General features: G+C 38.9%; 3 protein-coding genes across 3 annotated transcripts; all 3 read right to left on the bottom strand.

Moving 5' to 3' along the window:
- Positions 1-2,450: 2,450 nt before the first annotated feature.
- Positions 2,451-6,611, bottom strand: LOC147870183 (uncharacterized). Its single transcript, XM_087337742.1, has 6 exons — positions 6,335-6,611; positions 6,032-6,158; positions 5,746-5,905; positions 4,721-5,656; positions 3,389-4,595; positions 2,451-3,251 (listed from the first exon to the last, which is right to left on the bottom strand). Exons 1-6 carry the CDS (start codon positions 6,495-6,497, stop codon positions 2,767-2,769), a joined length of 3,078 nt encoding a protein of 1,025 aa, XP_087193868.1. The 5' UTR covers positions 6,498-6,611; the 3' UTR covers positions 2,451-2,766.
- Positions 6,612-12,872: 6,261 nt separating this feature from the next.
- On the bottom strand, positions 12,873-20,020 carry NEF1 (no exine formation 1). Its single transcript, XM_087337754.1, has 4 exons — positions 18,477-20,020; positions 15,017-15,588; positions 14,698-14,917; positions 12,873-14,485 (listed from the first exon to the last, which is right to left on the bottom strand). Exons 1-4 carry the CDS (start codon positions 19,674-19,676, stop codon positions 13,160-13,162), a joined length of 3,318 nt encoding a protein of 1,105 aa, XP_087193880.1. The 5' UTR covers positions 19,677-20,020; the 3' UTR covers positions 12,873-13,159.
- Positions 20,021-21,762: 1,742 nt separating this feature from the next.
- On the bottom strand, positions 21,763-25,109 carry LOC147870185 (uncharacterized). Its single transcript, XM_087337755.1, has 4 exons — positions 24,851-25,109; positions 24,465-24,561; positions 22,457-22,623; positions 21,763-22,231 (listed from the first exon to the last, which is right to left on the bottom strand). The coding sequence occupies exons 1-4, from the start codon at positions 24,974-24,976 to the stop codon at positions 22,016-22,018; spliced, it is 606 nt and encodes a 201-aa protein (XP_087193881.1). The 5' UTR covers positions 24,977-25,109; the 3' UTR covers positions 21,763-22,015.
- Between the last annotated feature and the right edge of the window lie 536 nt (positions 25,110-25,645).

The raw sequence follows: 25,645 nt of genomic DNA on the forward strand, positions 1-25,645 counted from the left end.
AGCCCATTTCAATGTTAATAAGATAACAATCCCCCCCAACTTCATTGGAATAATGTGGACAACGATTTTGGTTGGAACCGCATCAAAAGCACTTGAATGATGATGTTTTACCACTTCGCCATAGCACTCTCTATCATTATTTGGTGACTTGTCTTGGCTAGAGCATTTCATATTTTACTTAATTTCATAAAAGTGTATGAAAAAGGTATCCCTCTTCAATGTGATTGTCACAACATTGCACACTAGAAATGAGAACATGGAAAGCTTTTCCAAATCCCACTTAAACCCAAGAGGTACCTACCAAACAGACTTCAACACTTTCCACTAATATGATAAAGTCGATAGAGGACAATGTCTATTTTAAATCAAGATGTCAATAACAATCTATTAAAAATGCTTGACAAGACTCAAATGCTTGATTGGATGTTAACAAACCGAAAGTCCTATCACCAGGGCAATCCCGATTCCCAAGGACATAAAGGCTAGTAATATGCCGAGTATAACGATGATTGATGATATAATTGTTGAGGTGGAACAAGATGAAGATGAGTTGGAACAAGATGATGGTAATTACGGTTGTGATGGCCATGGTGATGTCAAAGAAGAGGAAAAAGAAGATGGTGGTAATTGTGATTCACTGATTGCGATGGCCATGGGCTACATTCACTCTACCTCCATTTCACTTTTTCTCACTTTTTCTACCTCAAAGGTGTGATAGTTCTACTTCTTTCTCATTGGGTTACATTTCCTCCTACCCCTCATTACTTCTTCACACTCCTATTATGTATTTTGGGTTTCCAAAAGCCTTCTCTTTCAATCTTACCTTTGGGAGGAGTGTTCAGGTTGCTTTGTGAATCATTTACCTCCATCTTCACACCATCATCTAAAGTCACGTTCTATATAGAGACATAGAAGAGATAGTGTGCACACACACACACATGTACATAAAATACAGCCATGTTTAGTTAAACAAAACAATACCTATTAGTTGATGCAAAATGAAACCCACATTGTCACCTTACCCATATACACCCAAAAAGGAACTTATATATCCACAAATAACAACCATCCATGGAAGCTGGATCTAGGTCTAACTTTATGATATATTATTTTACCTTTTTCATGCAGTTATAACACACATTTGACATTTGATATGTTAAATCTATCACTTCATGTTATGATCACATGCAATTATTTTGTTTTTCACATGCTCACCAAACACACACACACACACACACACACACACACACACACACACACACACACACACACACACTCACTCACTCACACTCCCCAAAGCCCAAAATATAACGCTTCAAACTTCACCATTTCACTTACCTTAAATATTCTCACTTTAGCATATCTTTTATGCACACAAACCTATATCACATCAATAGTCTCAAAGGGGAAATGTGGTGGTAGAAAGACAAAATCATGAAAATCCAATGGAGAAGACACACTTGAGGTGAGGCAAAGGATGATTTGAGTGACCTGATTTGAGGTGACCAAGATAGTATAAGTCTATCAACACAGTAGTTGCAAGGAACTTGATTGCCTGGTGGTGTGAAGAAAATGATGAAATAGACAACCTATGGATTGAAGGACTAGATAGTTGTTAGTAACTTGTTACGATGCAATGTATGCTAGGATCATAGTAAGTTGAAGAGTAGGCTAGAAATAAGCACATTTGCATGGAGATGCATGCAATGGCTAAGTGGTACTTTACTACTTTGGCTAGGTCTTTTTCTGTTTACCTCTAATGTAGTTTTGATAGAAAACTCCACACTAGCATGTTCTTAAGAGGTTATGGAATTTTCAATGCTACAAATGAGTTTCAGACCTTTCACTTTCCCGCACTCAATTGTGATTTCAATGACAGAGGCAATCACCAAGAATAGCCAAGGCTACCAAAAGTATGATTTTCGTCTTTTTTTAAGGAAGATCAACAAAGGTTGGAAGACATCATCAAAACCTCAAAACCTTTGTAATTAATTTTTTTTCTATCTTTGATTAAAGTTACTTGAGGATTTACATAACTTTTCAAGAACTACTAATGACAGATGGTATTATTATAACACAACAATTTTAGGACTTTCTTTCAAATCTTGTCTCTATATCACATATATACTTGTTTTGATTATAAGACAACAAATATTATGATCTTATTTCCCAACTTCTCTTTGCTAGAAAGCTTGAAAATCTGAAGACCTATTTGTGGATTCCCAAATAGGGTCATCACCATGATCAATTTTTTGTATGAAAGTGTTGCGTAGTTTTTGTTCTTACCAAATGAGAAGACCCTCACAAAACTCCTTTTTATAACCAAAAACTACCTTCTTTTCAGCTGAAAATACTGCGCCAAGTGCACTTCGGAACTCCTCTGAGAAAGGAACGCGCCATTTCTTTACATCAAATCCTTGCATTGGATATTGGAGAACCTTACTCTAAAATCATGGAAGGCAAAGTGCTATTGTATAACATTAATCTCATATTGTTTTTACCAAGCAACTTGAAACCACTTGTGGTATCTCGTTTTGTTAACTTTAGGAAAGAACTCCGAAAAAAAAATGATACATAAGGGTGGTCTCATTACATGTGATGACTCCACAACTCCAATATTTACTAACCTATACAATATATAGCAGTGCTATTACCACATGCAATCTATCTATCTATCTATCTATCTATCTATCTATATTCATATATCTATATGTATATATGTAAGAGTACAAGGACCCACAGTGAATTTTACACCTTCTGGCTTGCTCACATCACACTACAATTACATTTGCATTCTACTCTTTTAGATTGCTCATTCTTTTCTTTATGAAGCATTGGCATTGGTTCAATGTGTTGTTGCTCATAGTTACCCATTATTGCATTGTGGACATCGTCCATTGCAGTGTGCCTCATTGTCACGGCCGGGGTTTGTCTATGAACCATCCATTGTTTTTGAACAAGACTAGATGTCTGTAATGATCCGTTTCTACTATTTGCCTTCTTTCCAGAGGCACCTAGCTCCCCAGTCTTTTGTCCAGACCTAGAGATCAACCCATCATAAATCTCCCTGTTTGAGCTTGAGTTCACATTCGATTTCTCTTGTTCTTGTTGTATTGCGAGGCTTGCGGCTTTGTATACGAGCTCATGTATGATCGAACTACAAAACAAGATAGTGTTGGTTGCCTCTTCTAGTGTCGTCATGTTCCTCATTGATGATGGTTGTTGATTATATGTCTTGGGTAGTAATTCATCTACACGATGGAAAACCACATCAAAGTTTCAATTATCCATTTCCGATATATAATTCATTGTTGTTTCATCATTCGTACTAAAACAAGCGTGCAAAAAACAAGCAAAGTACTAACAAAAGAAAAGAATTCAATCTTACCATCACAAATCAATGGCATCCCAAGTGTAGACTTATATTGTTCATTTGAAGCATCTGACATGGGTCTTGCCTCGGCCAATTCGGATCCATCGCAGCTACGATTTTGTACTAAATCGTGGCGAAAAGACTCTGACGCGCCATCTTGGTGTGCAATCTCGTTGATCGAAACCTCACTTGATGCACTGGGAACAATGGATCCAAGGTTGGGACTATGGGTTAAGGCATCCCTCTCAGTAGAATAAGTAGTCATTGCAGCTTCAGAAATGGCATAATTACTCAAGTGATCATCAAGATGGGCACCATCTAATGCCAGTGTTTCAACTGGGGTTTCGCATGGTACAGTGATTGTGCCTGGTGCAATATCCGGCATGTTCTCCGAATGCACCCCAACCGATCTAGCATCTCCGACAATGGAAGGTGAGCTCCAACTGAATCTATGTGACCCAGATCGAGACAAGTCACAGCTCGCAGCTTTCTCGGTATAAGGTATGCTGCTGTCTTGAGATCTCATGCTCATCGTCATGCTCACAGTGCTCTTTGACATTGAATTTTGCTTCCGGAACGAGCCCACATCGAATGAGTTCTTCTGAGAACCATGTGTGCCGCCCCCGGTTACACTGTTCCCGAATGTTGGAGAGTACAATTGTGCCCTTGTAATTATGTCATTATCTCGTGCACGGTGCTCTGAATCATTTGATTTGCTGCCCCATTCGTGACATAATGTGCCCTCGTTCCATTCTAACGTTTTTCGGTGATTAGATTGTGATGCAGAGATCATGTTTTTTGGCTTATGAGTGGTGTGGCTACCCTCTTGTAGCATTTCAACTGGTTGAGCTCCCAATGAAGAAACAAGAGTGCCCTCCTCCTCTTCATTCATCATCAAATCATGCTTTTCACCCTCCATGAGAGAATCAAGGCCCACATTTCCATTTGAACTCTCCAAATGTTCCTCCTCTTGATCCGATGTCAAGCTCACAACCGCATCATGATTCATCATTTCCATTTGACATAGATCGATGGTCTCGGCACCAGAATTGGAGGCCGAATCTTCTCTCGCAATCGCATCATCATTCACACAGGGCGAATGTGACAACGAGCTTCCCGATAGATCTTGTTGAGTATAGCCAGCCCTTGTTGTATAGAGTGATGTTGCCGGCACATTTGACAGTAGCGGGCGGAACATAGACTGTGAGCTCCGCTTCTGTGTCTAAATGTATCCCCGAGCCCGAACCGAAGCAAAGGAAATTAGGTATGATGAATGGACATGTAAGAGCAGAAACACAGATTCAACCATTAAAGCAGTAGATAAGAAACAAGATATAACATACATACCACAGCTTGTCTTTCATATGATCTCCGGGATGCAAACGATGAGAATTGGTCTCCTCCTCCTGCCTTCACCTGCTGCCTCTTCAATGCAGGCGCAACACATTTCCGAGCCACATTCGGATCCCCGGGTTTCGAAGAGAAACTAGAGAAGCTCTTGGACCCATTATCGGAGCTCGTCCTGGTACTAACCGAAATAACCGACTCCGCCATCTCTGTGTCGTCATCGAAACATGATGAAGCAGCCTGAGAAGCACTCTGCTGGTCCAGAGCATGGAGGGAAGCAGTAGCCCTCCAGCTCCCCGCACCCGCAGACATGGAGGTGACATCAGAACTAGAGATGGACTGCCATTGTGCCTGAGTCATCATCTCGGATGCTTCTCCAGACAAGCTCCTGGTCCGAGATTTGGGACGGTTAATCCTGGCATGGCCCTGGCATGGGCTTCGATTCATCTTGGTTGCGGTGGCTGGGCGGTCACTCAGAGATGTGCGAAGGTTGGGGGGCGGGGGAGGGTCTGCAGAGAAACCTGGTAGGGATGATGATGATGGTGGTGGTGGTGGTTCCCATGGCCGAAATTTCGGCGACAGAGACTTCCCCCTGTTCTTGCCATTAGTGACAGTACTGCTACTGCTACCGCTTCTCCTTCCTGGAGATGGGGAGGTGTTGTTTCGGTGCAGAGTTGGGGTGGAGGACCTTGAATTCGAGCGGCTGGGCCCTGCAGAGTTCCTTCCCGGTGTAGGTGTCGGAGGAGTAGACGGCCGGCATGGCGACAAAGCCCTAAATGTCGTCGAGTTAGACCTAGAAATTACTGAAGGTGAGGATGGCCTCCCTCTGCTGCCACCATTACTTCTTGGCGTCAACACAGAGGTGTTAGTGCTCGGATGGCGCGCAGAGCTCCCATGGTGTGCTGATCTCGTCGGTGTCTCTTGGGAGAATGAAAGCTGTCCAAGCAGAGAATGCATCAGAAATGGCCCCGGATTAAACAGAAAAGAATCCGGAAGAGGCATCAGATAAAATCTATTTTTGAAACCTGAGTATAAACTTTGGATGCAGCAGCAGCAGAAGAAGAAGACCTCGTTAAAATCCTCCTTTGAGAGAGATTCACAATCGACGGCATATCACCATTACCATCATCATCATCTTCTTGGTCCAGAGATGGGAACAGAGGAGTTGTAGGGGGTGTCAAAAGCCTTCAAAACAGAAACAGAAATTTTCAATCTCAACAATGAATTTAATGGAGATGTCTCCATACCATTATTGCTCCTATAGTATGCATGTATACAGAATCCTATAGTATCCATAGTTCTTTTCTTTACCAATCATAATCATTCTTCTCCGGATCAGGGGTGAGAAGATCGGTGCTGAATTTGTGTGGAGAAGCCATCGTCATCGAAGGGGGCTTCATCACTGCCGAAGAAGAGATGCGAAATGTCTCATCGTAACCTGCATTCCAAATTTTTCCACAATCCATTCTCAGCTGTTTGTAAATTCCATTCTTAGCACCCCATTAAACTCAACATAATCTGGGATTCTTATATCGATCTGAATTCATATATAAGACATAAAGGATATATGGGTTCTTATTGAAGCTTTGATTCTTCTTACTAGTGTTTACTCACCAAGTTCAGATGCTTCAAGGTCATGATCTTTGGGAGGGTACAGGTAATTGCGGGTCTCGCGATCTTTCATTTCCCGGAAGAGGGCCAAGCCGTCGTCAATGCGGCCATGGGGGGGGTGGTGTTGATTATGAACTCTTCTACTCTGCTTCAAATTGGAGCCCATTTGATCAATGCACTGTAGAATCTCCTCTACTGCCCTCACTGTATCTCGGACTATATGTTGGGTATAGCCACTCTAGGAACCATGGGAGCTGGACAAAGTGATCAGAGGAGTGAGTGAGTGAGGGAGGGAGAAGAGATTAGATATGAATTGGGGAATTGAGCCTTTGAGGCAAAAGGGGGGGGGGGGGGGGCAAAGCAGAAGCAAGAAAAGGAGTAGATCAGAACAGATACAGAGAAGAAACAGCAAGAGAGAGAGAGAGAGAGAGGACCCAAAAGAGATGATGAAATCCACCTTCTCTCTCTTGCTTGCACATGGGTCTACTATGGAGAAGACTACTACTACTACTACTACTATTACTACTACATTATTATGGATGGAGGAAGGGAGTTGAGTGTGAGTGTATGTGTGTGTGTGTGTGTGTTTCATGTACATATGCATATTTCTCTCTCTTTCTTTTGGTTGCACAAAGAGAAAAAGAGGAAGAAGCCACCAATAGTAGTAGAGTTAGTAGAGTATGAGAAGAAGGGGGAAAAAGGTCTAGTACTTTTTTGTTGCTTTTGTAGCTACTCTACTACTCTCTCTCTCTCTCTCTCTCTCTCTCTCTCTCTCTCTCTCTCTCTCCATCCATATGATGAATAGATTGGCCTCCCTTCCCTTGGGCTCGGCCTCGCGTCCTACGCGTCACCATCCACAACCACGACCTCTTGGCTGTCTCCGAGTTGGCAAAGAAAAGAAAAGAAAAGAAGAGAGAGAGAGAGAGAGAGCAAGATAGGGAAAGCCTCGAGAGAGAGAGAGAGCCTTCGCCCTCTTCGTAGATAGCGAGATATACATGTATGTGTGTGTATAGATATCTAAGAGAGAGAGAGAGAGAGAGAGAGAGAGTGTGTGTGTGTGTCTTGGCCAAGCAAACAATGTTGGGCTCCGACGCCTTTCCTTCTTCTTCTTTCCAACGAAAACAAAACGTTCGCCCCCTTCTCCCAATGAATGAATGCCGATATTGAGTCCCCCCCATTCCTTTTTGTTTTAAAAATAACCAAAATTTCAAGTATGACCCCGCATTTTACCACGCCTACTTGAAATCGAGCAAAACGTGCTTGATTCCCGTTATCTTTTTTGATATTGAGGGGGAGGAACCCAACACTATACAACTGCAAAAAAAGAATGATCGTCCGTTTATGGGATTGCTAAACGAAAATCAATCGTCATATTTAGGTATATATCATCAAAAGTATTACTTGTTTCAGGTATTTTAAGAGTACATTGACTCAAATAATTAAGGCATTATATTGGTTTCTTATTCGAAAATCGCCATCAAGATACCTTAAAACTTACTTATAATTTCAAAGCATCGTTTCTTAAATACTAGGTTAGGTGTAACTAAAACTATATACATGAATGTCCATCATGCAACTTGCGATTTTATAATGGTTAAGAGCGTTTACTTATTTCTTAATGTTTTAGGTAACACTAATCTACACATTATACACACAGACAACTTGTTTTCAAAAGGTCAACATTAACGTTTGTTGCATAACAAATTCAAATGCAAAATTTATTCTACATTATTCTAAAAACTTAAACTTGTAAGAGAGAAGGGTACCCCCTTCCTAACTGTTGCTGATGGTGCAACTTTCAAAGGTAAGCACCACTTCGGCTCCATCAAGATTCTAGACCGGAGAGGAGAGGGTATAAGGAATCTAATTATTGGATCGAGTTTGGAGAAGGCAAATAAATAGGGTTCTTCAATGGAAGAAAATATCAAATAGGGAACCACGAAAAAATGATCTTTTTCATTGTTTTAGGAGTTGGGAAAGGAAAAGTTGTGTGTGTGTGTTTGTAGAGAGAGAGAGAGAGAGAGAGAGAGAGAGAGTTTGTCCATGTGAGGGCGAGAAAAGAGAGTAAATTTTACATCATCCAAAGCGAGTGAAGTGCAAATTGCAGTATAGACATCGTACAATGGACAGAGTTTTAGGTTAAGGTCCCATCCATAATACTTCTAGGTAATGTGTACACATAGGATAGAAAATTCGAGTGTTAGAAATTTCGTTGAGGGAAGGACAATGCATGTAAATATGTAGGTGTAACAAGTATGCATATTGCACGGTGGTGGCATAGGCTATGGACAAAGGATAGGGAGAGGGGAGTAAGTTTTTTGTTACGAAAAGTGTATTGACCAAGGGGAGTGAGAGAGAACAAAAGAGTATATTGACTAGGAAAAGTGGGCGAGAAACCTAGGGGACAGGTGGGGTAAATTTGTTTTATTTACGGAGGAAGAGTGAAAGATTATTGACCAAGTTAGCCTAGGGTGGGGGAGCATAAATGTTTTTACTAGCAAAAGGAGTATTGACCAACCTCCTTTGTGAAAGCTTTGGAGGAACCCACCACCCATGCATTAGTCATGAAGAAGCCATGCTAGGTTTCGATTTTCACCCCCCACCCAAGAGACACCAATAAATGCACCTCATCTCCTCTAAGCTCTTTGCTTGCGAGACAAGCATTCATAGCAGAGGAAGTACTGTTAGAACTTAAACGAAGTAAAATGTTTATTGTAAAATATTTTACGTTCTTATTGAGCCACCTCACACTTAGATTTAGTAGCATTTTAACATTAAAATAAATACGAATTGCTACGAAATCCAATGTACACTAAAAATTTGACACGTCAAATGAGAAAATTGATTAAAATGAGAGAAGCTTCTTCAAACATAAGACCATTCTGCATTGATTAAACAATTCGCACAAATTTCGAGAAAACCCATAATTTTAGAAATGGCGAGACTTTATCGAGCATAAAATTGTGCAACCATGAAAATAAGTGTGAGAATACGGTTTATTAGATTTTAAAAGACATCAAAGTAATAACTAGTGGCCCTCCAAAGTGCATCCTCACAAATGGAGGGAATATCGTCATGTGTGATTATCCATCTTCTTGCACTTTGTAATTTGAACTTCTATTGAACAATTCCTCTCATGTCAACATCGGTCCTAAGTAGTAAGGAGCACCTAAAGGATGAAAACAATGCAATAATTAAGGTACAACATTGGTGGAGGTGCTAAAATTGGTGATTGTGGCCTCAAATATTCAGCATCATGATGAAAATGATGCGCGTAAATTTATGGAAATTTTGACTAACCTAAAGTATATTGGTGAAGGGTGTCATATGTAAGAACCCACTTTTCATGTCATGCTAGGACACTTTATTGTTTGATAAGCAGTAGTGAAGCCATGTTTCCTTTCATGCGGAATGATGACACAAAATGTAGTGTAAAAGAATAAACAAAAGACGAACACCTTGAATTTAGCCATAAGCTAATGACTCAACCCATTGTGCACACCAAGAAAGGGTAGATTATCGGTCATTTCACCTCCTACATTAAAATTCCAAAGTTTAGTATGTGAGATTTCTTAGGTAACTAAGAACAAATAGACAAGTTCCTATCTTGAAGCGATTTCAAAGGCCACAAAAGAGCAAGTCATGCTCAGAAAAGAATGAAAAAAGTGCATGAGTATCTGACGAGGCATCAAGAAGTGTAGGGAGTCTTGGTGTGTTTTAACTCAATTAGCTTGGAATATAGTAAAAGAACATAAAGTTTTGTGTGTTTGAAGTAATAGCTTAACACACATTGGTTTGTTGTATGATGTATCCTAATTTCCTATAGCTTGTTATTATATTATATTTGCAAATTGTAGCAAAGGAGAAATCTAATGGGATCATTTGTTTCAAGGGAAAAATCAAGAGTGTAAGATTGTCCTTTGCATGCTTGGATACTTAGTCGCGTGGTTGTGTGTCCTCTTGCCATAAAGCTCTAGAAAGGATATCATTATCACCCAACCCAAGAATGTTGATTGTGGAAGGTAGTTAATTGTCCTGGAAAACCTATATTGGGCCACGTAAACCCTCCCTAGGATATTGCTTTAACAAAGAAAGAATGTATTTTCCAGATCATAACTTCTAAATATTGTTTAAAAGTACGTGAGAGTCATGGATTTTCCAATTTATCCCAATTAATATTGTATAGTAAAATCAAACCAACTTTTGGCATGTTCATGTGAATCGAAAAGCATTTTATACTAACAAGAATATTATGATCTCAGATAAAGTGAATTTCTATGCAAATACTAACAAGAATATTATGATCTCGGATAAAGTGAATTTCTATGCAAAGGTGTGCACCCTTGAAGTTTTAGTGAGTTTCCCTTTAAAATGCTCACAGAATCATGAGAAACGTGAATAATCCCGTAAGTAGCGAACAAAAACTTGTGTACATTATGGTTACAACTTACACCACTTTTACATGTATTTGTTCTTGAACTCAACATCGCCACTTTAGAAATCACGTTAATTATATAACACCAATTTTGCTATCAAGATTGGGAGGTGCACAAGTTATTCAAGGTCATGTACATAGGATGCATGTGTCCTTTTATTGTTTTAATTTTTCCTATAGTGTCTACATACCAAAGAAAATTTTAAGAATATTCAAGTTTATCACCTTTTATACTTTCTATTTTTCCTATGGTGTCTACATAACATGGAAGATTTTGAGAATATTTGGGTTAAGATTGATAATTAACATGACGAAGGGTAAACTGTGTAAATAATTAGAGAATAGACAAAAATGGTGCCATATATGTGATACATCGTTTCTGTTGTAAGTTTCTAGCAAGAACATGTTTGGACTACAATAACATGGATATGGCCATCTATTTTATGAAATGGGAGATACACAAAAACAAATATAAATGCAAGGAGGCCAACCTTTTGGCAATTCCTCACTTTCTTCATTTTTCACTCCATAGACTAGACCTCTCTCTCTCATAAGATTAGTGTGAAGCACTTTGCCAAAGTCATGTTTGGTCATCGATGTTTTGGTTCTAGCCTAGTTTTTCTTTGCTCATTTGGTAGTGTATAAACTAGAATTTCTATGTCTACATACGTATAATGATAGAGCACTCTATCAGGTTGTGCCAATCCCCAATTACTTCATTGCATGTTATAACAAGCCACAAAATGATACTTTATAATCTTGTTCAACCCTAATCGGACATGTATATCTTGAAACTTTATAATCCTTGCTTCGGAATATCTTGCAACTTATGTTTGAGAAAACACACATGTATCCTTGCCATGGGCTCAAAACCTTCACATATATTGTATTAGTTTCCCATGGAGGATGTTGAGGGTAAGGTCAACTGATCGCTTGCAAAATTCTAGGCTTGGTCCTCCTATGGTGATCCAACAGTCACTTAATTTATTATGTTTTCCCTTCTTCCTTTCAACAAGAATTTCTCATGAATACACATAAAGATGGATGTACGCCCTAAACTGTGTGTGTGTGTTGCATATATACAAAGACTATTTGTTATAAGTTAATTTATTAAAAAAGGTTTCTTAACTTGACTAATCCAACAAGAAGTCTAGGCATGGAACCCATAATGACCAAAAGAAATAATGGTAGATACCTTTACCCATGATGTGCCAAACAAATGTTGAACCCTCAAAGAAAATGTTATGTTATGTTGAGTGCCCAATTTCTCAAATGAGATTGCAAATTTCTTTTCATTTGCTCAAATCTCTGAATACATTTTTTAGTTGCGAACTGTGTTAACTATCTTATAGAGGCATGCAAAACTAATAATGAGAACGCACATGTGTCGGCAATGAATTTGTTACAGAAGGAAGTGCATAAGAATTCCAACTCCCTCATTATAGCAAAAATCACCTGCTTGAAAGAATTTTATCGTGAGGCTAATTGGATGAGTTTATGTCAGTGTACAATTCAATGGATGGTGTTAGTTATTTGAAAGAGAAATGTATGACAAATGAAACCTGTGAATTATTCACTCTCTTGTTTAACAATGAACTCATCCACAAATTATCCTAAACCTGTGTAAACTCCCTCATTATAACAAAAATTGCCTGCTTGAAAGAATTTTATCATGAGGCTAATTGGTTGAGTTCAGTTCAGTGTACAATTCAACGTATGGTGTTAGTTATTTGAAACAGACATGTATCACAAATGAAATCTGTGAATTATTCACTCTCATGTATGTGTTGACACAATTGCAAAACTAATACAGCATATCACCACCAAAACGGATTGTTAAGTTGGATCAATTTTGACAATGCAATTCTACTCTTATCCATTGAGAATGAGTAATTCTCCAAAATATGTTTACCTGCTATAGAAAAAAGAATGACGAAAAGAGACAGGGTGGAGATGAATTTTAGCACAGAGCACCCATCGAGAATAAGTAATTCTCCAAAATATGTTTGCCTGCTATATAAAAAAAAAGACTGACCAACAGAGACAGACTGGAGATGAATTTTAGCACAGACCACATACACATCTTCTAAAAAAAGTAAAATATACGGCACGAAGCAATCAATAGTTCCACATTAACAGTAAGGAAGTGTACACAAAGTTCACAGATGTTTGCAAAGAAAACAGAAACTTCGATCCTGAAATGAATGAAAAAAGATGGGGTTTTTAACCTTTACCTCTAGGCCGCTGAGCATCAAACAATAAAGCATTTTTTTAAAGAGCCCGTACAATTAGTTCCTCCGTAATATGTGTGTAGCAAAAACTTCATGCAGAAAAAACGCCGTGTTTAGATTTTGCCTTGTGTGAGTGATCATAATTTCTATGTAAAAGAAAAGCTAGATGAACTTCATGCCAGCTATCCGAACATGCCTCGAAACCAGGTACTGTATCAAAGCATAAATTATGCCCAATAATGACAAGGCCCGAATCGTTGTGAGATCTGTAATAAAGACAGAGGGAAGGTTGAGCGGAGTGACCAGTAAAAGCCACATATCTGGTTGCTTCAAGCTGTCCCACATGAAGCGGTTGAAGAGGGCGTGGTTAGGTATAGTCAAGAGCAGCAACCCCACATTTTTCACGAGAAAAAAGATGCCTGGGCCTCCATTTTCTAGCCCCCATGAACCACTCTGATGGCTGATCCATATCTCCTCCCACAGTTTGTATACAGCAGCACAGACTAAATAAACCGAGATAACCACAGTAACCGGGAAGTAGCGTTGTCGATCTCCAAATCCAGTTAGCATGCTTGAATCTTGGTTAAGTAAGAGTAAGATTGGAGCTAAAAAGAAAATGGCTTGAGTTGAACCCCCAGTAAACTTGGAATTTAAGATAAGGCATAGCACAAAGCAAAGACACGTGGATATGTTCCCAATAGCTGGCATCCATGAGCCTTCGGCAGTTAGCTTTTTGACTGTCAAGGATGCTGTGAATGAGGAACGTTGTTGAAGAAGTCTGTGTTTTGGAGCGAAACCTGAACTACTCGGTTGAATCCAGTTTCTTCCTTTCTCCATCACCTTCTCTTTCAATAATGATGCAAGTTCATACTTTATCTGCAATGCAATCACCATAAATATGCTTGCATATATACCCAACAATGAAGCTCTTGAGCCTTCCACCGCTAATAATGCCACCAAGTTCTCATCATCTTCATAATCGTTAACTGCCACTCGACTGATCCTTGATTGCCCCTCAACGAAATACATAACAGGCAATAGAGCCACAAGTAAAGCAAATATCCACGGCATGTAGCTTGGGCTAGATGCTGAAGGAAGGTGAGTAAACACTAAGAAAGCAGTGAAGCATACTGAGGCTGCAACAAATAGTGCGTGCAGGATAGGAACTTGCATGAAATATTGAGTACAGACATATACACCAAGAGAGAGACCAACCCCTACAGCATATAGGAGTCGGAGCTCAACAATATACTGCACAGGTATAGCTGAGGTAAATGCTGCCAGTGATGTGACAATAGTTAGCAATAGAAGCCACAACGGCCATCCAGGCTTCTGGTCATTAAGACCGTATATTGTCATATCATCAACTAGATGTCGAGGCATGTGATATGAATCCCACCAAAATGTCCACTTTTGTGGAACAGGTGGCTGTAGGTAGATTAGGCAAATCCCCATTGCAGCCACCAACACAAGGGCTCTTTTGGCAGCCTGCAAACATTTTGACATAAGAAAAACAAATAGAAAATAGTAAAGACCTCAAAAATCAAAGAATAAATAAGCTCTGAAGAGAGTACAATCAAGAAAATAGTAAAGACCTCAAGATCAAAGAATAAATAAGCTCTGAAGACAGTAAATCAAAGAATAAACAGGATCTGAAGGCAGTAAAATCTTAAACCAAGATTCAATCTGCATTTACAGACCTGTACATGTGAGAAATGATATGTTACGATGGGCGTACTTCCAACCGCACAAGCAAGAATGAGCGATCCAAGGATGAGGCCATCTGAAGGAGGAGTACCCATAGCCCATTGCAAACATTCAAAAAGTGTGTACCTACACACCCACACTGCTATACACACGGCACTTGCATGAGCAAAAGCTTGCCATGGTTTCATTCGTGAGCTTCCTTTTGATTTGTCCCTAGATATAAACATAGCTCAAATCACTTCAGTTACAAAACACAAACTGATTGAAGAATAGGTAAGAGAGCAAACCCCAAAACCTGTCAGTAAGACCTACTTGTACAGTAGAAATGGTGGGCACACTGCAAACAGCAGAACAGTTGTTTCCCACAAAACATGTTGCGTCGATAGGAAAAGAACCGACAGCTTGGCAGAATAAAGACATGTCAAAACACAGCTTGTTAAGGAGTGGATACGGTTTTCTGCCAACAGTCGATGCACTAAGAGCAAGCCAATTGCTGTAGTGAGGATAACCATGTAGCTTGGATAAACAACGTCCTCTTCAAATCCCACAAAGTAGTTGTTCGAATAATTATGAAGCCTACTCTCCAGTTGGCCAACAAGGGCGGCATGACCTATAAGACCCACATCTGCTAGCAAACAAACCTTTGAAGGAAGAAGCAGCAGTCCTGGAACAGCAAGGGCTAGTGCTCCACTGCCTATAAGAAGTTTGCAAATACTCTTCAACATTACCCCTCCCAACCATACATTCAGAAACCAGAAGTTGTGCACAATAAACCAGGCGAAAGGCACACTAGCTGTGGTGGCAAAAATGAAGTATGACGACAGGGTCTTCTTCATACAAAAGTGTGATATGTAGAAAGCCGATACAAGAGGTGCTGGAAAAAACTGCATGCAAAAATGAATTAATGAGAAAGGTTCTCTAATATTTTCCCATTTGTAGAGAGGAATTTTCATACCACAAAATTCACAGTAAAACACGATGTCTAGAACAAACATGATGTTTGGAATACCCTTCCCAATAAACGAAACCATGATTTGCTATGTCAGAAATTTATAATGCCATGAAAAAGAAAGCTGAAATCAGCCTCTGATAAAAACTAAAAATGAGATGGGAGGGCTCTAAGCTCTCTAATATTTTGCCAAAACCCTAATGGTGATTTCCTTTCCCATTAAGAGAAGCAAGGGAAACTATACAAAAGGAGCAGAGAGCAGCCTGTCTAGAGGTCAATATATGGGACTAAGCTGACAGAGTACATAATCTCTATAGGTCCAAGGCAGAGCCACCAGCCACAAATACATATAAATATCTGGATAAGAATGAAAACAAACTGCAAAATCACTAGAAATATATGCCTGAACATTAGAAATTGCAAAACCATTAGAAACAATTGCTAGTTCAATCTAATTATGCAATGTTTCACCCAGATCAAAGAAATGCCTGACCAAAATGATAGTCCACAGGTGACAAAAAGCATATCATATACTGTAGGTTTACAAGAAACGTGAAGTGGAATCAGAATTGTCAAAATGAGAAACCAGAAACAATGTTTTCAGGGAGAACCAAAATGCAAAAGCCATATCATAACACATAATATACATATATATAATGTGTGAGAAAACATGCAACCGAATCAGAATTGTCAAAATGAAAAACCAGAAACAATGTTTTCAGGGAGAACCAAAATGCAAAAGCCATACATAATATACATATATATAATGTGTGAGAATACGTGCAACCGAATCAGAATTGTCAAAATGAAAAACCAGAAACAATGTTTTCAAGGAGCCCCATGTATATATATATATATATATATATCATGTACTCCAGAGTTACAAGAAACGTGAAATGGAAACAGAATTGTCAAAATGAAAAACCGTAAACAATGCTTTCAGGAAGCCCCAAAATGCAAATGTCATATCATAGCACATAGTGTATATACACATGATGTATGAAAAAACATTTAATAGCAAAACTTATTAATAATTAATTTTTTGTATCATCATTTATATACAACAATTCAAAAACGTAATCAATAAGAGAGTGATATAGATGTCAGAGGGTGTTTTGGTCAACCAGAATCCCATTTCCCCACTTCTGACTATGTTAGGGGCAGTTTCAAGCCTTTCCAGATACTCTGATTTTCTCTAGCATGCTACGCCTATAATCCCTAAACCCTAAACAAGAATATAACATGACTTTTTTGCTGGAGCAAAATGCAAAATAAACAGCTATGATGATCCAAATCCTGACAACATTATTTAAAATACTCCAATAACTAAAAATTAGTCAAGGTTGTCTATATACGAATATTCAATGTTTAGATACATACAATACCTTGTGAATGGTACTACACATACTGTACCTTAAGGCTACTCTGCCTAATTGTTCCTATTTTTGTTTAATTACGTACATAACATGTCTCTGCAAAAAAAATACATGTAGCACCTAATATCATGAATATTAAGAAAAGACCAGTGTGTACACCTAATATCTGAAATTAGCAGAAAGTCCTCGTTAAATATTTTTTCCTTTCGTGTTACTCTCACAGTAGCCATGCTTGATTTCCACAGTTAGGTATAGGTTACAAGCTCAGAGAAGTTTGACTTGAAGGTTGACGATGATGTTAGACAATGAAGACTTAAGTCACAATTTCGTGCTTTTTAGCTGAAGACCGTGTTTTTACCTCAAGCTGAAGTTAAAGAATTTGGTGCATTTTCGCAAGTTTTTCAAAGGTTTGTATCAGTAACAAACACTGTGGACTTCTTGCATTTATTTTAATGCCTAAATAATGTTAACAATTTGCTACTTTGCTTACATTATCGCGCCTATATGAAGTTGCTCAATGATATCACAAAATTGGTATTTAAAGTACTTTTAATTTGGGAAGCACATAATCTATATTACTACATTAAATACACATGGTACCCATACATACTTAATGTACCTGACAATAGTGGACTAGTTTTTGCTATAACCAAATAACTAGGAACTAGAAAAGTCAAAAAGCATGTTATTATTTTATTATCACAAGCAGAAACCTATATGTATGATTTTTTTAGTTGGAATGTAACAGTAAGACAGACAACTACAGATGCCCCTATTCTAAACCAACATTTTTCTAGTGATCACAGTTTTGATCAAATATGTTTTGCATCATATGTTTTACTTATCACTTCATCTGTCACAAGTTTAAATCTATGGTGAATGTCATAGATATTGAGAATAAAAACCTCAGGTATCATTGTCTTTGAACCACTATACTCATCTTTCTTTGTTTCCATTTAAGCACATAATATAGCATGTACCTTGGTCAACAACTCAAACTTACAGAGTATGTAATGACTGGGTCACTTACCTTATACATCGAAGTAAAGTTATCCCACAACAAAGTGTTTTTATGTTTCTCCAAAGTTCATTCAGTTTACTTTACTTCTATACAGTAAGATAAAAAAATTGAAGCTCATGAACATATGATGGCATAAAATGATTAGAGAGATACAAGACATGTTTCCATTTTAAATTTATGAATCATTCCAAGAACGACTGAATCTCTGAAACATAATCTCCTTTTTCATTCTGATGAAACTGCAAGTGGTAAAACCACTTGAATATTTGCAAGAATGGGAACATTTTTAGCAAAAACTTTCGTTCTAATATTGATTCTAGTCTTGGGTTGAGAATTAAGATATTCATTCCTAAAAGACAATGCATTAACAAACAAATAGTTTAAATAAATAAAATGATAATGGGAAACATGACAGTTAAAACATACCTTCAGAGGAAGCCCAACAACCAAAGATGCACAAAGGGATGCCAACATCATTGCCCCTGTTAGAATAACTGAGCTAAAAGCATCACCAATCAGACCCATTCCAAAAGCACCCATGGCTAATGCACCTCCCAATAGAGCAACTGATACAAAAAGATAGCTCCAAGGTGCTGGCATGTGAATGTATTGACTAAATGAGAAGAAAATTATTCTCACCTCCAAACATACAACAATCACAAATACTGCAATGGCTCCATTTACAAGGCGAACCTGCCGAAACTGCTTAGGATCCTTTGCAATCCACCATAGAGCTCCCCTTGTTGAGCAATAAAGCTGAAAGAGAAACGGCACGAAGAAAAGCAAGAAAACTTCACAGATTGCATTGACCGAGGACAATAGATGTGCATGATGAATCCCAATATAAAGCAAGAGCGGTAGAAACAACAATGTCAAGGTGTGAAATGTGCCATCGAGTGGCCCAAGGATCAATGCTTCTTCAACAATCTGTCCTCCGTAGCTCTTATCAGGCTTATTCTTGAATGAGGATTGCAAAGGCAAGGCAAAAAGCCAATACATCTCGAACAGGGTCACCATGAGGTAGAAGGGCGAATTCATAATACCCACAGAAGTTATGATGCCCCAAACTTGTACAGAAGAAGCTGCAAAAGGTATGCAAGCAAACAAGACTCTTTCAAGTGCAAGGACAACCGTTGGATTCTCAATCTGTAACCATCGGAATTGCAATGATGCCCAGACTCCGATAAGGAAATTCACCTCGAACGAAAGAAGTATACCAAGGCAATACAAGGGCAATGATACCATGGAAGAAAAGCTCGTTCCAGACAATAAGAGGGCAAGTTGAGAGGCAAAGAGGGAGCCCCAAATCCCAAAAAAAGCCCCCTGTTTGATGTGGAGAGAGTCGAGGATGTATGAAAGCATGAGGCCAAGGGTGAGAGTCCCGAGAACAGGTCTCCCACCCATCCCTAGCATAATGATGGCACATGGTATCAGAGCGATGCTGACCCTTATGTTATACATAAAGCTTCCTGCCGAAAATCGGGAATCGGCAGATCTCAATCGCGTCCCATTAAAACTCGATGATGCCAATGATGATGAGGATGAGGATGACGGTGATGATTTCATATCTTGCATAACAGGGGACATCATGGCTGATGCCCTGGCTCTAAAAGGGGAATCCATCATTATGTTTCCTTTCTTTTCTTTTCGTTCTGGGCTTTTTTTGTGATCAAGAAGCGACCCAAAGGCAACAACAAAGAAAGAACGGATTTTTCGCAAGAGCAATTCGATCTCTCATGCAATCCCTAATGATATGAGGAAAGGATACATAGAGACCAATCTTTCCGTCTCTCTGTCTCACTGTCTCTCTCTGGAATTACTTACTTGCAGTTTGGCTCCATGATCTGTGGCCACCCTTCGTCGATCTGGGAGCTCACGGCTAACCTTGGATCCAAAGCTCACCCATGGTGTCCTTCACTCTGAGTGTGAGCATTTTGATTCATTATACACACATAGAGAACCCGGGGGGGGGGGGGGGGGGACTATAAGGTTTGTTCAAACTTGGCCACATACTTCCTAAACATCTCGTCCATGTCACGACTACACAACCTCCTTGGCCACATATCTAGAGTCCATGACTGTATGTGCGCGTGCAAGCACGCATAATTGTTGCCAAATAAACCCATACTTGGGCAAGCTGCATACAAATCATTGTGCTTCATCAAAAATCTCTGAGATCAAGCCTCGGCTACATCTCCCATGTCTCTGACCCCTAAACGAATCAAGCGATAAAATGAAGAGTGTAGTCTCTGACCCCTAAATATAATAATTGAGGATATGTGAGTGATTGTTTTTACAAGGAATTACAAGGTGCCCATACAAATAGAGAGAGTGCTTGAGACCATGAGAGAATCAAGTGTTGAGCACATGAGAATGACGAATTTGAAGTGGAATATGCCCATTAAGTAATCACCGATAGGATGCCTTAATAGTTGTCCAACCATGTGTTACACCCTTCTCCTCAGACAAAATATTAGACTATAGATATCCATGTTTGTGAATGCAAATCTCTCTCGCTCTCGCTCTCTCTCTCTGTGCATTGAGCTCTTAACAATGGACAAGGCCACATACTCATCACTAGACAATGACTATTATAGATAGGGCTATTAAACAAGGTTTGTTGAATTGTTGGCTCATGTATTGGATTAACCCATGATTCAAAGCTGAAGATTAATACAATACACCTTTTGAAAGCTTTTGATACAATATCACAACGTGAGCTTTGGAATAGACCAATGGAAGTTGGTATGCCATTAGGGCATCACATTGCCATTGCACTACATTGTTATATATAGCACGTTTGCATCCAACGAAAAATCAACAGTGGATTCTCATTATATGTTTTCAAGTAAAATGGGGGCAAGCAAGGTGTCCATTATCAACTACACTCTTTGATTTATGCATTGATAAATGGGAAGAAGAGATGAACATGGTTGCAAAGAAGAAGGATTAGATGCTCCAAAACTTACCCAACAAATTGGCTTATTGATTTTATACGTGGACGATGTGGTTATCTTTTCATTAGATGTTGCTTTTATGCAATATTTACTTGGAGCATTCAAAGCATTTTGCCAAAATAGTGGACTAACTCTTAACATGATAAAACAAATATTGTGGTAGTGTAGATTATCCAACCTCATTGATACCTTATGATTGTGTATAACATATAACGGCTTCATCACACAATCAAGCAAGAAGGCAGTTCATGCAGAAGAAGCAGTTCATTGTGTTGGCTTCATGTGAATTTCTAGGCATTCATGTGGTAATATACAACAGCACCAAGCAAGCTTTCTTTGTTTTTCAAGAAATAATTCTCGAAACTATTACCCATCATATACAATTGTAATTTGTCACCTAAAAAGCATCACACTTTCACCAGCTTTCTTAGTCAAAACTTCATCCATCACTATGTCATGTATTTCACTCGTAAATCCATGCATTTGAATCAAAGATACAATCAATTTCATCCTAGCATCCTCATCTCCATAGTTAATGTGACTTTAGGAATACTACCACTTTTGCTTCCTCATATAAAAATGTTGTCAATCGGTGAAACAGCATCTAGTTTAGACCCTGTGATAGTTCCCACATTTCTCAATTTCAAATTTAGACTTGATTTCCCAATCTTGTTGACCTTGGATACCAACTTTCACTGCTTTTACGATAAATTCCATCTCAACTTACAATCCCCAAGTGAAATGGTTCAAAAACATTAGCTGGTCAAGGAATGTGTACTGTCAAGCATATAATATAAACAGTTCTACAAGATTGTTTTATAATGATCACCCACTGAATAAAGGGATTCCACAAAGTTGAGTGCAACAATTATGCTGCATCTTATCGATGAAAAACATTAAGCCTATAAGGGTGTGAATAATTCAATGAATAATGTTTTTGGGTTGATTAATACATATGAGTCATGCTTTTAAGTGCAATGGGATGAGGTAACAACAATGCCGAACAGCCTACGAGAGATATATTCGGTGGATTTGACTGTTTGCAAGCCTCCTCCGGCAAGTCGGGCATTTCTTTTGTGTCTTCATAGCCTCCAATATGCACTTTCGGCAAAAAATATGGCCACATATTGTGGATGTCTCTTCCTCCATAGTATCCATACAAATAGCACAAGTGAGCTTAAGTTCCCTTGGCCGCTCTGGGGGAGGTGGAAACCTTTTCCTTTTCTGAACATATCAGTTTAAAGCATTAAGCATCAAATGGAAGAAACGCAACTGTATGTGTAACATACTATAAATTTTGTTTGTATGACTCGTAACAGAATACTAGTGGCATTGATCCATGGAAGCCAGTATTCAGTATTCTCTAATTCCCAAGATTATGATAGATTTAAGATATATGGTGTTCCCAATCTTCATTTACTAAACTGAGGGACAGCATATATTTCTTACCAGAGATGCTTTGTATTTTGTTTCGAAATTATCGTTTGTACATGTCAGATCAATGGTTGGAAAGAAATAAGACTCCGAAAAGTTTGAAACAGAAAAGAAGGGGGATGCTTCTGTTCTTGTATGTCTCCCAGCAATTGGATCCAATATGGAAGAAGCAGGCCTGTTTTCTGAATCATCAAACACCCAATTAGAAGAGGGGTCTGTTTTTTTTTCTTCCACCTAAAATTAGAGTGCATCAAATCAAAATAACAAAGATTATTGAACCATCAAATCATTCATTATTCACTCCAAATAACTGTTGGGCCAAGTCCCTGAAGTACTTGAATACATCTGTCATGTGTGGTACTGGATGGGACAAACAAACTTTTCTTGCATATTCTAAAGCTTGAATCTCTGTGATCCAACAACATAACATCCATGCATGAAAAAAATGCTGAATGTGTTGTACCCTTTCTGTACATCGTGAATCACTGTGGTGTGCCAAGGGCTGGCCATGGTGTTTTCATGCAATGACAGAGGATACATTGCACTAGAGAATGCTCATGTATTTTGAAAAAGACTGTAAAGGTCAAGAAGTTCTGATGCCATACTTCAATTAGCCCCAAAGCTTGGTCAATGGCACCTCTGTAATATTCATTATACTTTTACAAGAAAAGTTAGTATTTTATACAATAAAATATCAGAATATTGATCTGTCCCTCTGTAGGGAAGTGAACAAGAAACCCCCCCCCCCATGATCTCCAACCAGCTATTGAAACCCACTTTTATAGAAACCTTAGTTATTGTAAACCAACAGGCAGACACAAGAAACTTCTCCCAAGATCCCTGACCAAAATGGAAGGCAGAATATGCAAGAAACAAATATCCAATGAGTTTTGAATCTGGCCTGGCTCCAGCTCGGGTTTTGCAGATTTATTACACATTATACCTCATCTTGTGGTGATGAGGAATTCTGTAAACTAGAGATTCAACAGCTGGCTTAGTGCTCTTGCGGCTTTGTATTCACTTCTACATAGAGGGGCTGGGCTGGATGAGATTCTGATTGCCATTGTAAATCCTTAATTTTTGTTTGAATAGTATAAAGAGATCCCCAGGATCTGCCAAACCTTAAGGCTAATTAGTGTTTGGTGCAAGAGATTCTCAACTATTTTTACGGAAGTGGGTGAAAGATCATCAAGTTTAAACAAGGTAATCACCGCCCTCAAAGTTGTTCAGGACAAGTTTAAGTGGAATTTGACGTGGGATAACCAAAATCATTGAATGCTAATAACACAAATTTGACTAAGTGCAAATAATTGATGGATGACCTCAAGAGGATTATCCATAAATTTATTTAAATTTTAATACAAAACCCTAGCCTATCTTCTAAGAGACATTTTCTACAGTTATTTTGCGTCCCATTTCCATATTGGAATCGTTTCATACAATCTAACTTCAAAGTACTGCAATCGTGTCAACTCAAACGCAAATTTACAGGTTCTTGAAGAAAATATCCCAGTTTCACAAAATGCCATCTAAAGATTCTGATCAGATTGACAATACTCGTAGCAAAGTTGGAGAGTTTCCTATCATGGAGACTTTTCTAAGATTGTGAAGGCATATATTGCGAGATGATTTGGATGCAGGCACCAAACAAGACAACACGAAGAACAATGTTATATTGATCAGATGACTAATGACAGGCGAAAATAAATGAAGTTAATTTCTCTGAATGCAAAATAGATGAAATACTAGTTCAAAATATCGCAGAGATTAAGTGTGTTCTCTAAACAGATGGTAGGAAAACTCCATGCCTAATTTGATAAATCTGATGCAAGTCCTTCATACTACTTTATCCAAGCACAAAGAATATAGAATTCTGATACAGCATCCGAGTCATAATTTAGAATGAATAAGAAACTGTGAAACACATCCTAATTAACATCTAGCTATCGATTTGAGATGAATGTCCCCCATTATTCATTACTTAATGAAAGTTTAATTCTATGAGAGGAAACAACAAATATACCAGAGGGACCAAGTCGGAGCTCTAACTCGTCATCATCCAACACAGGTATATGTTGAGGGCGAGAAGGAGTGTATAAGGTCGCAGGCAAAGCATTCCACTACACCATATCAACGATCCAAAGTGAGTTATGTCTGAAACTTTGCAGTTAAAATGCAACTGCGCTCAAAATAGATATCAGAACCTTACAGTGGGGCTGTCCCTTTAAGAAAAACAATGAGGGCACAAACTTTTACCAAGTCATATAGTTTCTCGCTACTATAAGAGATACAGAATCTCCCATTCCTTTGCTCCATGGAATGAAACCAATGATAGAAAGACAATGGAAATGCGCAAAATGAATGATCTCGTCTTCAAGACACAAGTACAGATGCGAAGCCAAAGCAAACCTGCAAAGTAGAGCGAGAGCGAGGAGGAGAGAGGGCACGCACAACATCATCATCCTCTTCTTCGTCATCATCGTCGTCTTCTTCAAGAACAATAGTGATCGGATATCTATTGGTGCCGTTGTTCATGAATCTGTCGGTATACGCGTCTGTGAGAGAGAAACAGATGGAAAGAAGAGAAGAGTATTTCTGTGTATCTTCCTCCTCTGTGTACCTCAACCAGTCACATTCTCTCTCTCTCTCTCTCTCTCTCTCTCTCTCTCTCTCTGTGTCTGTGTCTGTGTCTGTGTACGTATGTGTGTGTGTCTGAGGTCTCTGTTTCTCTCCAAAAGACTCTTGTAAGAGAAGAGGGGAGCTCTTCTGTCCGACGGTGGGATCGATCCATTGTGACTGTCTTAGCTGCCCATTGTGACAAGAAGTAGACTTGGGTGCCCATCCACTAGGGCGGGCCAACAAATTATAGAGTTATCTACCCGATCTTTGTCTGCACATGGCAACACTTCTCATGTAGTATGAGTGAGCACTTTTTGAAGTGTAGCGCAATCCGAGTTTAGCTTTGATCCCACTTGGCTGGCTTTTGTTTTCTTTGTCCCCGTCTTTCTCATTTTATCGTAACTAGCTTACTCTAGCAGTAAATCCTTAAGACTACTTATCTAGGCCTCACGTATAAGGCTCAAATTTCACACCTCTCTATGATACCATGTATACTCTTCTTAAGTTACTAGGTGCAAATATGGAATGTGGGGGGTCAAACATATGACTTTTACCAACCAAGCTACTTTCATATGGCCTCACTTT

Source organism: Azolla caroliniana, unplaced genomic scaffold (genome assembly GCF_043228905.1).
Source record: "Azolla caroliniana isolate FFs.n. ecotype wild unplaced genomic scaffold, voAzoCaro1.0.p SCAF_1, whole genome shotgun sequence".
In the NCBI taxonomy this organism is placed as follows: domain Eukaryota; kingdom Viridiplantae; phylum Streptophyta; class Polypodiopsida; order Salviniales; family Salviniaceae; genus Azolla; species Azolla caroliniana.